The following is a 15985-nucleotide window of genomic DNA, read 5'->3' on the forward strand; positions in this document are numbered from 1 at the left end:
AAGATGGCTAAAGAGAAACAAACAAACATACCACTTCATCTTAGGTAAATTTTATAAGTAGGCTAAGAGCTGAACAGTTGCTAGTTACCAAATCCTAGGTTAAAACTAAATTTTGCATCTTCAGGGTCAGTTTCATAGTTCTCCCTCTAACATTCCAAGACACATGCTCAATCACCAAGGCTCCCAAAACCCATATGAACATACTGTCAATTTGACTAGCTGAATATCTCCATATGTTTTATTATACAGTCAAGTGCTGACGTCTCATTTGTGCAAAGGCTGCTTTTCAACCACCAGGAACGGGGGCGATAATGACAGCTAGATAAATGTTAACAGAAAACAATTTTTTATTGGTGACTTCAACTCTGTTCAAAGGGGGTCTCCACAAATAAGCAGATTTAGATAGGCAGTCTATAGGCAGCCCCTTCACCCACCCCAAAAAAGTGGGAATTCAGTACTACACAGCCACAATGAGAAAAATGGAATAATTTGAGTTCCCAAAAAAAAGTTCTAGCTGCTCTTTTATGGCATTGAATTTTTTGATACATTCAAAGCATTATTGCGTCAGAGAACGGATCATGCATCTTTATGTTTTCAAACAAATTTTTAACCTGTATTCTGTCATTTCTAGCTACATTTCAAAGGTGCACCAAATCTACAATTTTATACTTTTTTTTTTTAGTTGCATGCTTTGCCTATATGCATGCTTAGATAATAAATATTAAATACAGGAAAAAAACATAAAAGAAGAAACCAAACTGACATGAGGAATATTTTGTGGCAGCTCTGTTAAGTCCTGCCAGGGAAAGAACAGAAAAAGTTGAGGTAACAGTGGCCACACCACTCAGCTGAGAGTTGTTTGCAATTCACGGAAGTTTTCAGAAATTCAAGTACACAAACACCAGCTGGAATCTTCAGAAATGCCAGATAAATAGCTTGACTTTTTTTTTTTAATTGTTAGTCTATTAGCTGGCGCTCACACAGCTCCTTGTAAATCCTTTTTCTTACTCGTGGCATATCTTCCTGGGAGAACTGAAAAGGCTGGTCTAAGGCGAGGCACTTGCAGTACTGAGGAAAACGAAAAGGCTTAATTGAAACAGGAGAATTCACAAGAGAAAAATCAAAGAAAAAAGGCACAGACCGTTTTAAAATTACACTCTTACCTGGAGCACAAAAACCCCACAGTCACTGTCATTTTTCTGTTGTGGAATGCACTGAGGGAGGAAAAAGATACAAGAAGTGAAGTGTCTTATTGGCCCTCTTTCAGTTTTCACTCAAAGTTCTAATTAAAATCCAAAATGAGATTTTGCAAAATTAGTGAGTTTTTTATTGAAACCGGTCACTCTGCGGCACTTACAAATTGAGCTGCAATTACTTATTTCAGGCCCAGTCATAGGAAGCGAGAAACTCAGCATCTTGTTAGGATCATGCCTAGTACTGGATGGACCTCTGTGGTCCAGCACCCTTGGGACTGGCCAGTCCCAAACAAGGGAATTTGCTGGACCAGGGAAGGTCCCCTGTCACCGGCCCCCCAGGCATCCGCCAACTCTGCTTCTGTCCCCAGCTGGCTCCCACAGCCCTCAGCCAGCTGTGCTACTGGCTCTGGCTGGACTTCTCAGCCCCAGCACTCCCCTCTGCACAGCCTGATCTCCCCGCTGCACAGGGCTCCTAGCTGCACTGCAGGGCTCCCTGCGCTGCCTAAGCCCCTGCCATCCTCCTGACTGCACCATTGGAACTCCCCGCATTGCCTGAGCCCCTGCTGTGGGACTCCTTATGCTGCCAGAGGCCCCTGCCGCAGGGCTCCCCCCCCACACCATGGGACTCCCCGCCATGCTCCGGGCTACACTGCCGGTGGCTCATACAGAGCTGCTCCCTGTAGTGATGTGCTACCAGTAGAACCCTAAGTTCTCCTTACATAGCACATCGCTATAGGGAGTGGCTCTGTACAAATGACCAGAGCCCCCTGCATCATGGGATTCCTGTGGGACTCCTGGGTGTGTCACTGGAACTCCCTGCACTGGCATACCCACTGCCACAGGGCTGCCAGTCACACCGCCTGAGCCCTCTGGTGCTATGCTCCCGGCATTGTCTGAGCCCCGTGCCCACTACTGGCCTCCCTGCCCCTGGACCACAGATGTTGCCGGACCAGAGAGACCCGGTTTAGGGAGGTACAACCCGTATTTAAGAGAGAAGATGTTTTATGACAGACAAATTACAGTGTTCCCTCCTGTAGCTAATTTTTAGTGACCAACTGAGGATCGCTTCCTCTCAATTACGCTAAATAAATATTTTAACATTAAGTCTGACCTGAGTAAAGAAGACAGTAAAAGTCATCAGCAAACTCACACAAGCAAGAGAAATGTTTCCCTAGGTATTTGGGCTATACAGGACAGATTCCCATCCTCCCCTCAGATCTTGAAAGAAGCAGTGAGCAATTTGTGGGCAGGCCGAGAGAACGCAAGGATTTGGTGAGTGGGCCTGCACACTGCAAGGCTGCTGGCCCGGAATGATGCCTGAAGAGATGCAATGAACCCACCCCAAAAGACAACTTTTAATTTCCTGGCTGGGCCAGATTCTCTCTCTTTTTAGTGCTTTCAACTCACTAGCTCTCAGACATTAAAATTTCCTTCACATCCGCAGCACTGCCGAAAGAAAAATGATACTTTCTTAGAGCCAACATCCTCCATCTCAAACAGGACTACGCAGAAATAAGGGAGGAGATGTGTACCTGAGATCTTCTCAGCATTGCATTGGCACCTAAAAATGTCTCCCATGAGTGTTGGGGGACTGTCTAATGTTGAATGACCTGCGTTATATCCTCAGCGCCACAATGGGACAGTTATGCAAGTCACAAAGTCCCTCACTCGCACTTCACACAAGTTGTTCCCTTTTATCGCTGCCAGAGTTTATTTGTTAGTGAATGCAGTGCTGGTGAAATGTGCCAGACTGACAGCCCTGAAGACCAAAGCACTTTGTCTCTCCACAGCATATGCACAAAGCCCTCTATCCACAGCAGTACTTGTTTTCCAGCTCCTGCTATCCCCAGCGGATGTGCTTCAACCTTTGTCTGGAGCAGTCACCTCTAAATATGAAAGAAGCCGGCCTCTACTTTTCTTTACCACTTTGCTAGCATGGGTGCTGATTGTAGTGGCTTTGCAATGGGAAGAACTTCACCACCAGGGTCCGGGCTGAGATCACCAACTCACTTAACAGGAGATAAAGGGCTGATGGGACCTGAACCAGCAACGAAGAGCCTACTAGCAAGTCTGAGTTATCCAGCCTTGACTTGTTCATTTAAAAATAAATACTTACTGCTTCTTTAATAACATGGATCTAAAAGCGAAGGCAGCACACTCAGGAAACGATGCCTGTGGAAGATTCGCACTTGGGTTTAGAGGGCTGGCACTTACCTTTGTAACAGCTGTCTGCCATCCCTGGAGAAACTCAGGGTGATTCTTCTCTCTTGCTTCAGTCAGTAAATACTTACGGATGTTCTTAAAAAGAAAATCATGGTCTTACCATCACACACAAATTAAAGCCAAGGAGAAAAAGCACACAGGTAAGTTTAACCAAGGACAGTTTGGTCCTTGTGCTTAACTCAGCTCTACGGGTTAAAGAAAGAACTGGTTTCAGTGGGCGCTGCTGAATTTGGCCCCTCTGATCCATGCAAGGATACAGTGGAAACCCCACCACGCTTGGGGCAATTAAAAACAGACTGGGCAAAGTGCTAGAAAAACCAACTGTGGAGAACAGGGATATGCACTAGACTAAATGGCCTACCCTTGCCCAGTTCGAATATATCAGATTGGCTGCACACAATATTTGATAGTATTTCTCTTTGAATGTTACGGGATAACTTTTTGATCACTGCATCCCATTCAAAATAGGTCCAGGACCTACCCCTGCTGCAGCTCTGCATTTAAAGTGTATTAGGAGCCAGGCGGGCAGTCAGCCCGGCTCATTTTCGGCTTGTGCTGGGTCTAGGAGCACAGATCCCGCCCCCAGACAGGGGCTGCTGCCTCTTCATCAGACAGCCTTCATCCTCTCTGTGAGGAGAGCTGGATTTTACACTGGCTCCCTTCGCGGACCAGCTCCACCTGTCACCCTGCAGCAACACGGGTTTGGCGGGGGCTCCCCGGAAGTGAGCCAGGACTGAGCCGGGCTGCTGGTAAGCCTGTTAAAAATGTACTGGTTGGTGGAGGGGAGGGAAATGCATGTAGTCTATAGCAGCCGTCCCCAACCTGTGGTCTGCGGACCCCTGGTGGTCCATGACAGTACTGCAGGGGGTCCCTGGAACGTTTGAAAAATAAAGATCGGGCCCATGGCAGCAGGCCCGATCCTTTCTTTTTCTCCCCTCTCTTTTTTCTTGCTTTCCTCTCCCTCCCTCCCTCCCCCCCCCTTCTGCAGGGAGGGGGTAGTCCATGAAATTTTAATAGATTGAAAAGGGGTCCTTATGCGCGAAAAGATTGGAAACCATTGGTCTAAAGCATTAACCTATAAGGTTTTGGTTACTGGTTAATTGATTACACTATTACATCCCTAATGTCCGTCAATTTTGGGAAAAATCAGAAAATCCAAAAAGGGCAATGGGGAACACAGGTAGCCCCTGGCATCTATGTAGCAGAGCCAGGGCTTCAACCGCCTCTGTAATTCTCTGCAAATCAAAGAATTTCTCGATGACAGAAATGTAGATCGTCTAGCACAGGGGTGGGAAGCCTTTTTTGGGTCGGGGGCCGCTGACCCACAGAAAAATGAGTTGGGGATCGCACACAAGTGAGAAGCAAAAAAACACACACAAACCCTCACTGACATGCCCGTGAAGACACTCCCCACATTCTCCTCATGAAGCAGAGCCTTGGGGGAACCAGTTTAGTAGATCTTGTTTGCTCTAGTCCCAATGGGGGGGGGAAGGGGGGGAGGCACAGCACCATCATGGGTTCCCTAATACTCGGGTTTGTGGAAGCCCTGAGCCTCAGAGGCCGGATCCAGGCAAGCCAGGGGCCACATCTGGCCCCTGGGCCTGAGGTTCCCCATCCTTGGCAGGGAATGGAAAACCATGGCATGGCAAAAGTTGCACAAAGTCCCTGAAATACAGGGGGATGGGAATGTGGCACACAGGGACCTTACAAACAATGGGAATACAGGGGTACAAGAAGCCCCTGGTGTCTGCAAGGAGCATGGCCTAGAGAAGCAACCAAGCATGCAACTCCCTAGTTCTATAAACATTGAAGTACATCTATGCCACAGCTGTTGCTGCAGTGCTGACACTGTAGTCTAGATGCTTCCTAGATCAATGGAAGGGGTTTCTTCACGGATATAATTAATCTACCACTCCAAAAGGTGGTAGCTTGGCCGATGGGGGCCTAGTTGTGTCTACAGTAGGGATTAGGTCGACCTAACTCAATAACACAAGGAGCTAAGATGTTATTAGCCCTGAGTGATGCAGCTAGGTCACTCTAGTTTTCAGGAGTCAGCTTTATCTTTCAAAGCTGCTGACGGGAAATTGTTTTAATTCTGATCTCCTTTCTATGAGCTCTCTGTACAATCACGGCCACTCTGCCTGAAGAGAAAAGATGACAACTACACACACTTAAAAGCCGCAACCTGCTGTATTTGCAAGCAGTTAGGCTAGCTTTGCAAAACAGCCACTAAAATTGGTCAGTCCGGACCAAACAACTTGCCTATGCTTTACCAGCATACGTGATCATATTTCAATCGACCACTTAAGAAAAAATGCTGGTACCTGCACTCCCCAAAAAAGCTCAAAACAATCTTTGGCTCACAAGATGTGGAAATGGCTCTCCTTTCTCTTTGAACAATCGGTTTCTTGTACTGTATCAGGCTTTAAGCCTTTGTTTTTGTGGTAGGGCTATGGAGGAAGAGAACACAACAAAAAAAGTTTGCTAGAGACAGATTAGTTGTATGCATATGGCAAGGGAAGACCTGGCTTTATTCCCAGGTCTGGTACGAAGTCATTGAAACCTTGAGGCCCGTGCCTCAGTTTCCCCCGTCAAAGAATGTAATACATTTCCTCCACCTTTGTAAAGCACTTTCAGAACTGGATGAAGACAATGTAAGTGCCAAGCATTTATTTTATTTTTAGTACATGCACACAGATTACATAAAGCAAGATGCCCCCAAAACCTAGATTTACTCCAGAAAGGATGAACATTTAATTCTTAAAGCAAGGATTCAAACATGTTAAGTGTAACTATAATAATTCCTCTTACCTCTACACAAAATTTGAAATGAATGCCTTGGGAATCGTAAAATGAAATAATTCGGTTAGGGATGTTCACAGTAATGAGGGACCAGTGGACTTCCAGGTGAATAGGAATTAACAAAAGGGTCTTTTTGAACAAGTCCACCTGACAAACAAAAAAATTATGTATTACCAAATAGAGTAAGAGACCACGTGCCAGTTTTAAACATCTTAGCCCTCTTCTGACCCTGAAAGTTCCCTTAATCACCTCCCCCCAGCAAGAGCTCTTCACATGGGCACTTCGGTCACACGTTTCGGTCTTCTACTAGATGCAAAACATTGTGGCAGTACAAAAAAATAAAATAACGGACAGCGCTGTGGGGGTTCCATATTTAGTCTTCCTCTGCAACTGCAACAAAGCACGCTCAATCTATGTGTTAGAATGGAGGGTGGCATGAGGACTCATTTTAACTTACGCTGCTAACACAACATGCAATCAAGGTAGGTCATTTATACATCTTCAGCAGCAAAGTTTCTGCAGTGAGAACTCAGCTGATTTGCACCAACTCTGCAGTACTGATGGCAGTGAAAATGGGTCAGCAGACGAAGCAGTCAGGACTCAAAGAAGCCACACAAAAACAGCAGGCAAGGCACTTTTCTGACCCTTATTCTCTGTACTATGCACTTTGTTCTTGCCCAGTGAACTGCAGCTCTGACAAAGAAGAGGCAGAGATACTTTCCAAGGCAAAGATTGTCTTCCTGTGGCTGCACAGGACCTAGCACATGCTACATGCATGTAATAAAGTCCAATAAGCAATAAAAAAAAGGCTGTGACTCCTAACTGCAAAGTCAATGAAAGAGGAGGCTACTATATTATACCATACAGTGCCTGGCACACCCGAGTCCTGGGACGTGACTACAGCTCTGCAGTGCCACACTAATACAAACAAAATCAGTAACGGATCTAGCCCACAAGTGAAGAATCAGAGGGCATGTGGAGCAGCAATCATGAATTTTTGGGCAAGAGATGACAGCACATTAATGCTGAAGACACAACAGTTCCGCCAGGAAGGTATAACATGCTGAGGTTGTTTAATTCCTAATGATGGGAACTGCAAAGCAAAAGCAGAAGTGGAAAGCCAAAGCAGGTTTCCAGATCTCGATGCACTTGATTTTGGTTTAGATGAAGAGCTATTACATACAAAAGAACATTAGGAACAGGTGGCAAACAACTCACCCTGTATCAACAACACAGCACATGCAATTACTGGATTATGCTATATAACCCAGCAGCAGATGTACTATTAGCGGTCACAGACGGGCAAACAAGGGAGATGGGTTAATACCACTTAAAAATCATGGGGAAATGGGCAGGCTCTTAACCCCATGGCAAACTTTAGAACATTCCCATTTGTAAGTTTCATTCTTTTGGATGCAAAGCATTGGAACGGCTTTGGTCTTCAACTGCACTGTCCCCCTCAATCTTCTCTTTTGCCCCCCAACAGGATGTCATATTGCTAGATATCACCAGAAATGCAGAAGAAACAAGACACTGGACTAAATGGGACTGCTCCATTTAGGGCAATTCCTATCTGTTTTTAAAAGCACTACGCAATTTGTATGAACCAGAGTCTCCATGCTACAGAACAAAGTGGGAGAGGGGTGGATTACATCTACAGTAAGGAAATGAAGGGCCCATATTAACATTAGCAAGTAACACACATGATGCCAACAAGACAAATATTTGGACAGATTCAGTATCCAGCAACTCACAGCGATAACGTATTTCAGTTTGGAAATGCTACCACAGAGCTTCATGTTTCTCTGTAGGCCAGGCTGCCTATCCCACGTTTCAACAGTCTTCCCTCTTGTAATCCAGATAGGGAGACCAGCCGACAGAGGAAAAAATTGTGAAGTACTGCCTCGTAACTACTGTTCGAGATGTGTCGTTCATGTCATTCCATTCGGGAGCACAATAGAGTCTTCCCCTAGAAGCTAGTTGCAGGACAGCTTGGGCGCTGAAACAGCAGCCAACAGAAGGGCCCTGCCAGCCTGCCACCTCCTCAGTTCCTTCTTGCCGGCTCCACCAACAGAGGGGAAGAAGGAGGTTGGGTATTGGAAGGGACAGGAACACCGCATTTGGAAGAACAGTTACAAGAAGGTACATAACTGATTTTTCTTTGAGTGCTTGTTCATGTGCATTCCAATGAGGCGATTCCCAAGCTCAGTCTAGGAGGTAGGGTCAGAGTCCTTCACCGACTGGAGCACTGCACGTCCAAGGGCTATGTCATCTCTAGACTGTTGTGTGATTGCACAGTGTACAGCCGAGGTGGGTGTGGATAACCATGTTGCAGCTCTGCAAATCTCCTGAGTAAGGACCTAGGTGAGGAAGACAGTGGAGGAGGCCGGGGCCCTGGTCAAGTATGCTGTACGTGATGGTGGAGGTATGCAGAAACACACTCAGATGCAGAAAACTACCCATGAAGAAATGTGTTGAGAGGAAACCAGCTGCCCCTTCATTCTGTCTGCAACTACCGCAAATAATTGTGGTGACTTCCTGAAAGGCAATGTCCTGTCAATATAGAAAGCCAGCACTTTACGCACATCAAGAGAGTGGCACTAAAATGCAGGTTAGGGTAAGACAGCAGTAGAAAGATATCTTGACTCATATGGAAACTGGAGACCACCTTTGGCAGAAAAGCTGGATGTGGGCAGAGCATGCAGACACATGGCCTAGTAGTTTGAGACAATTCCTCACCATAGAAGAGGGGTATAGCTGGAGACTTTGAATAATATCTGCAAGGATTTTGAACCTCGAGAACGGGAGGAATGCTCCGGCTTATGTTGAATCGAGGACAGCCCCTATAAATTCTATTCTCTGAACTGGGAACAGTAGATTTCATTCACAAAGGAAATGCCTACACTGCAGTGTATTTTTTTTTCCAGAAGAGCATATGCAATGGTGCACTTATTTGCATATCTTCTTCTGATTCTTTTTGCAGAAGAGGTTTTGCCAATAAAAAGCCCCGTGTAGACGGGGCCATTTGTCGGAAAAAAACCCTCTCTCGCAAAATCCCTTATTCCTCAAAAAAATCAAGATTTACAGGATCTTTCAAAAAAGTTTTTTCCTGACAAATGGTCCCATCTACACGGGGCTTTTTATCAGCAAAACCTCTTCCGAAAAAAAAAAACCAAGTGTAGACATAGCCAAGGAGACCTAAGTCAAACGTGGCCCTGAATGCCAGCTGAGCCATTAGTTTAGCACTGGACTGGGCCTTGATCAGCTAGTTGTCTAGGTATGGAAACATTTGCATTATGTGATGTCTGCAAAGGAAAGCTGCCACCACTGCCATGCTTTTGGTGAACACACGGGGAGCCGCTGACAGGCCGTGTAAGAGTTCTGCAAATTGTTAGTGGAGCCCATTCCCCACAAACCTCAGGTATTTTCTGCATGACTGGATGATCGCTACATGAACGTATGCATCCTTTGAGTCTAGGGCAGCATACCAGTATAGATCTGAGCTGCCCATGGGTTCCAATATTAGGAAATACCAGGAGTAAAGCCCTTTTGTCTCAATGTTCCCGAAAGATCTCCTCCACTGCTCCTAGATGTAGGAGCAAATTCTCCTCCTGGATAAGGATTTACTCGTGAAAATGGTCCCTGAAGAGGGACAGGGTAGGGGGATGGGATGGCAGAAGGAAAGAAAACTGGATAGAATATCCTGCCAACCTTGCCGAGTACCCAACGGTTTGTAGTGATACAGAATCAATAATGGTAGAAAAGGGACAGTCAGGAGAAGATTAGCAGGGGTGGATCTGGTGGCTGATATGGTGTGCTGTCCACAGCCATGCCTTCAAAAAGGCTGGTTAAGGACCTGAAAGTACTTTAGGGTGGCCCAAGGCTTGACCCAAAGGTTAATAATACCTCCTACCACTGCTGTGGTTCCTCCTAAAGCCGTCCTGGTGGCTCTGTTGCAAAAACTGCTGCTGAGGCTACACTATATTATTATTTTGCTGAGAGGCTACCAGGGAGGTACTCTAAAAGGGTGTTAAACAAGGAGGAGGGAGAAAAAAAATTTTACACTCTGGTACCTCTCTACTCTACACAACAATTAGTACAGGACCCGAGGACCCTTGAGGGCTGGAGCCACAGATGAACCCGCTACAGCTGTGTCATGTAACAAAGAGGACAATGGAACAAAAGGGAGGGGCTGCTCCCTCTTATCTCCTCCCGCAGGGTCTCTGTAGGATGCCGGCACTGGCTGGGATCGGTGCAGGTGGTGGTAAGATGGATGGCCTCAATGAAGACTGCCCAGTTGGTGCCTGAACCTCAGTGTGCCGGGTTTCCGCTGTCTGTGGCGTTGGAGTTAATGCCGGTACAGTTCGAGAGTCCAACACTGATGCCAGCATTGGAACCGACACTGGTGCTGCCGTTGGGGCCGATGACATCTGAGCTTCCAGGTGCTTGATAACTGCTGTGGCTGCCACCTGCTCCGGTGCTGATGTGGTATGGACTGGTGTTGTACCCAGTGCCGTAGCTTGTAACCACTGCTCTGCCAACCACAGCAGCACGAAGGGACACTACAGATGCCCCTGCAGGCCAGAAAGTCTGGCTTCTGCCCTGAGCCTGCTGGAAAGCCCAGGGGTCCAAAAGAGCCAGTGTGGCAGCCACTGGGGTAGCCATTAAGAAGAAAGAGGCCTCCTTTGGTGCTGGGATGATCGCCTGCTCCCTGTCTACCCCAATCTGTGTGAGTCCCACTCCGACTCAGAGTACGAAGACCAAGGCCGGGCTGCGCTCCTCAACACCAATCTAGCTTCCTTTTAGACTGCATCAGCAGTCTCAACAGTGCCGGTGAGGCTGGTGTGGAGTCCTGAGAGTGGCAAAAAGGCGCCATAAGACACATTAAGTCCTGTGCCTCATGAAAAGCCCCTGGCACGGCCTCCATGTGGTGCTCAGCATCCGGGCCCAACTGAGGCACTGGCGCCGGCTGGTCAGTGAGTCTCAAGACTGGGGACAGACCTCAATCATTCTTCTTCCTCTAGCCTGGAGACTGAGAGGCGCTGAGAGGTCGTTTGGCCCCAAGAGATGGCATGTTGGTGCTGGTCTCGTCCCATGTCCAAGAGACAAGCAAGGGAAAGTTCCAGCTTCTGTCACTGGCAGTAAGAAGGAACAGAGGAGGGGGTGCGGGTGAGCAGGGCCCTATACTGGGTACCATTTTGGCACCTCTCCGGAGGCACTCTAGCTGACTCTACATCTAGCTGTTAGGGGGGAAAACCTTTCAGCTACGGTGCATGTGCGTGCACATACACCTGACTGGAACACACATGAACAAGCACTTAAAGAATTGGGACATTAAACAACCAAGCAGAAATGAACCCAAACTGAAATACTGAGTTTTGAGGCGATGGTTTGAAATGTTTTTAATAAAGCAGACACATCTCCTGAAAAATGTATAGTCACAAAACCCAATTTACAATGCTAAATGCCTAACACTCTTTGAAAGTCCGTCCTTTTGCCTTTATATCTGTATTTGAAGTTTAAGAACTACTAGTATCAGTATTTACATAGCAGTCTTTTGTGATAGCCTCCTGCTTTTATTACAAGGGAATTTAAGTTTTCCCTCAGTGCAATGGTACAATAGGAAACAGCAATCTATTTTAGAAGGAACAGTGTATGGCTTGACTTTATGAAAATAATGGTTAGAAAAATCCCTAGTGTTACTTTAATACACTCATGTCCCCATCGGAACACTCCCTTACAATGATGTGAGCATAATCAATAATGCTCTAAAACATGGGAGCCAAAAAGCAACCAGTCTAGTTTCATTGACCAAGCTTTTGCAAATTCCTAAAATACACCCGACAGTGGTGAAAAAGCAAACTAGAATTTAAGACGTCCAGTATTAATAAGATACAGTCAAACATTTGGATCATCTAAACACTGTCCCTTTTAAGACCACTTTTATATTTTTGGGGTAGAGGGGTTAAGTCACATTTCATCAGTAAGGAGGTAAACAGACACTTGATAACCTTTCCATTCCTTTATCCAAGTACACAACAATTCCTATTTGAAGGTGGGTTAGCTGTATTTTTGTTTGTTTGTTTAATATCTGTGTTAAAATATGGATCTATTACACACAGCACCCTTCAAAATCAATCACGTCGTTTCTTATTTGTCATCTCTACGTTTTTATATTTGCAAGCCCTTACCAAGTGAGACTTTTCTCTTTTGGCTAACAGCCATACAAACCACTTCACTTCCAGAACCAAGATGGAATTCTCTCACACCACCAGTAAGAAGGTTTTTGCTGCCCAAACTGAAGTTGTTAACTACAACCCCTTTTTTGCTAAAATACAAATGACAACTTAAGAAAAAAATTCTGTGGATGATGTGGAAGGAGGAACAGAATGCAGCTTTCCCATTGGCTGAGCAATGATAAGAGGTGTAGCAAGCGGTAAAAACGTACATTTTTTTGTGAGCAGGGGAGAAATGCTAACTTGTGCAAAGTAACAAAAGTGAGTATCAGCATCCAGCAGCCTATTCTATAAAAATCACAAGTAATAGACAGAATTCAATGGTACCTTCTTAGTCCATCGTTTGACCCCATTATATCCTTTGGTTACCAGCTGTCTATGAAAAAAGCTGTTAAAAAAATGAACCTAGAAAGACAAATTAAAAATAGAAAGGAGCATTAGAAGTGTGCATAAATTCTTCCAGTAATGCTTAACGTAACTTCAACAAAATTAAATATCTAGTTGGCTATTAAATAAGAACCGAAAAAACAAAACAGCAAAAGGGACAAACAAGTCTATGTATGTTTTAGCAAACCTTACATATGACTGTTCTTTAGAAGAAAGATAAACTCTCTATTTTCCCCAAGCATGAGATGTGAAACAGTTTATTTTTTGAACTTGGCATCCCTAAGCCTATGACATGTAGATACAATATTTTGTTTAGAGAGGAAAGGTCAAAGAGAAGTTTGACATCATTCTACATTCCAGGGATTAAAATCACTAAAGGGTAGGGAAGTCATTTTCCCACCCTCCCTACAGAACTTGATAGAAATTCCTTCTATTTTCTACTCTGTGATTCGGTGGGAGGACAGGGTGGGACAGGCAGCTCCATGGGAGCCAATGCATGCAGGGAGCCAGTTTTTAAGCCAGCTCCTGCCTGCCTCATGCACGTAAACCAATGCACCCAGGCTTATCGATTAACTGTGTAAAATGGATACACTATCACATACCTAATGCAAAACCAAATAAAATGATTGTCAAAAGTTATAAAGTTTAAGACAAGAAAGCACAGACATCAGTATTCAATCCTCTGGCCAGATTCAGCCTTCACAAAAATGCTTCAGAATTACAGAATACTTTGTCTACTGTGCCACATATATTTTGCAAGTAACTTCCATTGTGACATAAGATTGTAGATTTTTTACAAGTAAAACAATTCTTCAGTACTAAGCTAACACTTGTGTTAGCCTCTACAATTAAAGGAAGAGATTAATACAAAACGAAAAGCTGTAGGTCACATCATATGCAGTTTTACACTTGTATTTAATAATCTTACTAGTATTGAGTGGTAGAAGTTATTACGTTATTACTTGAAAAAAGCTGGATGGTTCATCATTTGAAAATCCTGGATAAATCTCATTAGTTATGCCAACAGACACTTCTAACTGCATTCTACAAAGTACTAGAACTAGATCTCCCATGAGGATTTAAATTATGCACTGTAAAAAGTGGGCACAGGCAGCCTGAGATACAATCTCTACTGCCACCGTTCTGGTTCAAGCACTGAAAAAGCAGAGAGAATACTAATGAGGAATCACTTCCACCACCAATCAAAGCAGCAGTGCTCTACGTTCTGAGCGAGAACATTAAAGGGTTGCTATACTCCATGTAGCCTGCCAATCTAAAAATGGTATGGTGTGGTTTCTTTGTGGTCTCAGTGATTCCATATTCAATTTGTTCGGCTTACAAGTAAACATGATTCTTCTAAGTGTCAGTGCTACAAACACACTCAATCCAGAATCTGAAAGTCAAGACGGGTTTCTTCTGCCCTGAGCATCAACAGCTAGAAACCAGAGCCCCGGACCCCTTTGAGTCGCTGCCAGAGTATTGTGCTGGGTGCTGTGTGGGGCTCTGGGGGGAGGGGCAGGGATGCTGAGGAGCCAGCCCCACAGTCTCACCCCTTCCACCTGAGGAGCCTGCTGTGGATGTCTGCCCTGCTGGATGATGTACAAGCCAGAAGAGAATCCAGCTTACTTCCTTAATTGTGCTTGGCTCCGTAAGCCCATGTGGAGTAAAAATTTGCATCAGTAAAGTGAACAAGAGACGGACTGAGGGCAGCAAATCTAGTGAGCCCAGAGGGGCTACTTCTATACTGTCACTTAGAATCACCATAATGGCATTTTAATCTGCATTAGACATCCTTTCCATTTGTCACATGTATCTAAGGTCTAACGCCATCTTTCCCTTCCTAGCCCCTACTACCGGATATTTTTTCACAAAACAAAAAACCACTCACCTTGTCAGGGACAGCATCCATTATGAGTTCACCATACATGTTAATAATCTGCAAGAGTTAGTAAAAAATGTAATTTGTACAAAATATTTTCCCCAAAGCAATGTATTAGCGAAAATAAACCCAAGGTTTGAGACAGCATATAAAAAGCACACAGCCCCTTTTTAACAAGAAGTTGACTAATTAGAGTACAGGCAGTCCCCGACTTACGTGGATCCGACTTACGTCAGATCCCTAGATACGAACGGGGCTTTTCTCGCCGCAGAAGACTCGGGCGGCAGACGGCCCAGACGCGCTGCGGTCCCGCCGCCCGCGTCCTCTGCGGCGAAAAAAGCCGCTCCGCGTCTCCCTGGTCTGCTGGGGGGGACACTAGCTGCGCCTCCCTCCCCCCAGCAGACCAGGGAGACGCGGGTGGCAGGACTGCAGAGAGGCTCCGCGGTCCCACCGCCCGCGTCCTCAGAGGCTTTGCTCCGCGTCTCCCTGGTCTGCTGGGGGGTGGGGGGGGGGAGGGCGCAGCTAGTGCGCCCTGCCCCCCAGCAGACCAGGGTTTTCTCGCCGACACCTGGGGTAGAGCAGCTGGGGCGCTGCCGCGTTGGTCCAGTAGCGCTGAGGAGCGGTGCTGCGGGACCAACCCGGCAGCGCCCCAGCTGCTCTGTCCCAGGTGTCCAGACTCAGCCGCTGTTGAAACTGATCAGCGGCTGATTCCAGGAAGCCCGGGGCAGAGCAGCTTTGCCTCGGGCTTCCTGTAGTCAGCCGCTGGTCAGTTTCACCAGCGGCTGAATCTGGACACCAGTTCCGACTTACATACAAAGTCAACTTAAGAACAAACCTACAGTCCCTATCTTGTATGTAACCCGGGGACTGCCTGTAATGTTCTATTATGCTCTGATGCAGGTCAAGAGCTCTCAGTCAATAATGGGCTGCCAGGACAGACATAATATAAGCAGATGCTTAAAGACTGCCTCAGCGTGAAATGTTTGAATTCAATTTAAGTCTACTGAGGCACATCTGGAGCACTGCTACTCTCCCCAATTTTTCAGATATAGGCCATGCCTTGCTGTTACTTTCTCCTCTTCAAGCTAAGTGCAAAAGAATACTACCTTTTTGCATCTTCAAACACTATCTCCTTAGAGAGGAAGTAAAGTATGGAGCCAAGAACTCAAGTGCAATTTTATTGTGTCTGCCAATGAAAAGCCACTTGACCTCTCTGCCTTAGATCCCCGTTTATGAAGTGAGAATAATAGCCACCAGCTTCA

At 45.8% G+C, this 15985-nt stretch overlaps 1 protein-coding gene across 2 annotated transcripts in view; it reads right to left on the reverse strand.

Annotated features, from left to right (window-relative positions):
• Positions 1-323: 323 nt before the first annotated feature.
• The window catches only part of SENP5 (SUMO specific peptidase 5), a 38438-nt gene continuing 22776 nt past the window's right edge, over positions 324-15985 (reverse strand). For both annotated transcript variants that reach the window (XM_075938068.2, XM_006138471.5), the window contains exons 5-10: positions 14733-14780; positions 12785-12862; positions 6231-6368; positions 3411-3494; positions 1164-1214; positions 324-1068 (exon numbers count right to left, since the gene is read on the reverse strand). In XM_075938068.2, the coding sequence (XP_075794183.2) occupies positions 958-1068; positions 1164-1214; positions 3411-3494; positions 6231-6368; positions 12785-12862; positions 14733-14780 (510 nt within the window). In that variant the 3' untranslated portion in view covers positions 324-957. The remainder of the gene's footprint in view (positions 1069-1163; positions 1215-3410; positions 3495-6230; positions 6369-12784; positions 12863-14732; positions 14781-15985) is intronic.

This window comes from Pelodiscus sinensis, chromosome 10 (assembly GCF_052426305.1).
Source record: "Pelodiscus sinensis isolate ZL-2025 chromosome 10, ASM5242630v1, whole genome shotgun sequence".
Taxonomy (NCBI): Eukaryota; Metazoa; Chordata; order Testudines; family Trionychidae; genus Pelodiscus; species Pelodiscus sinensis.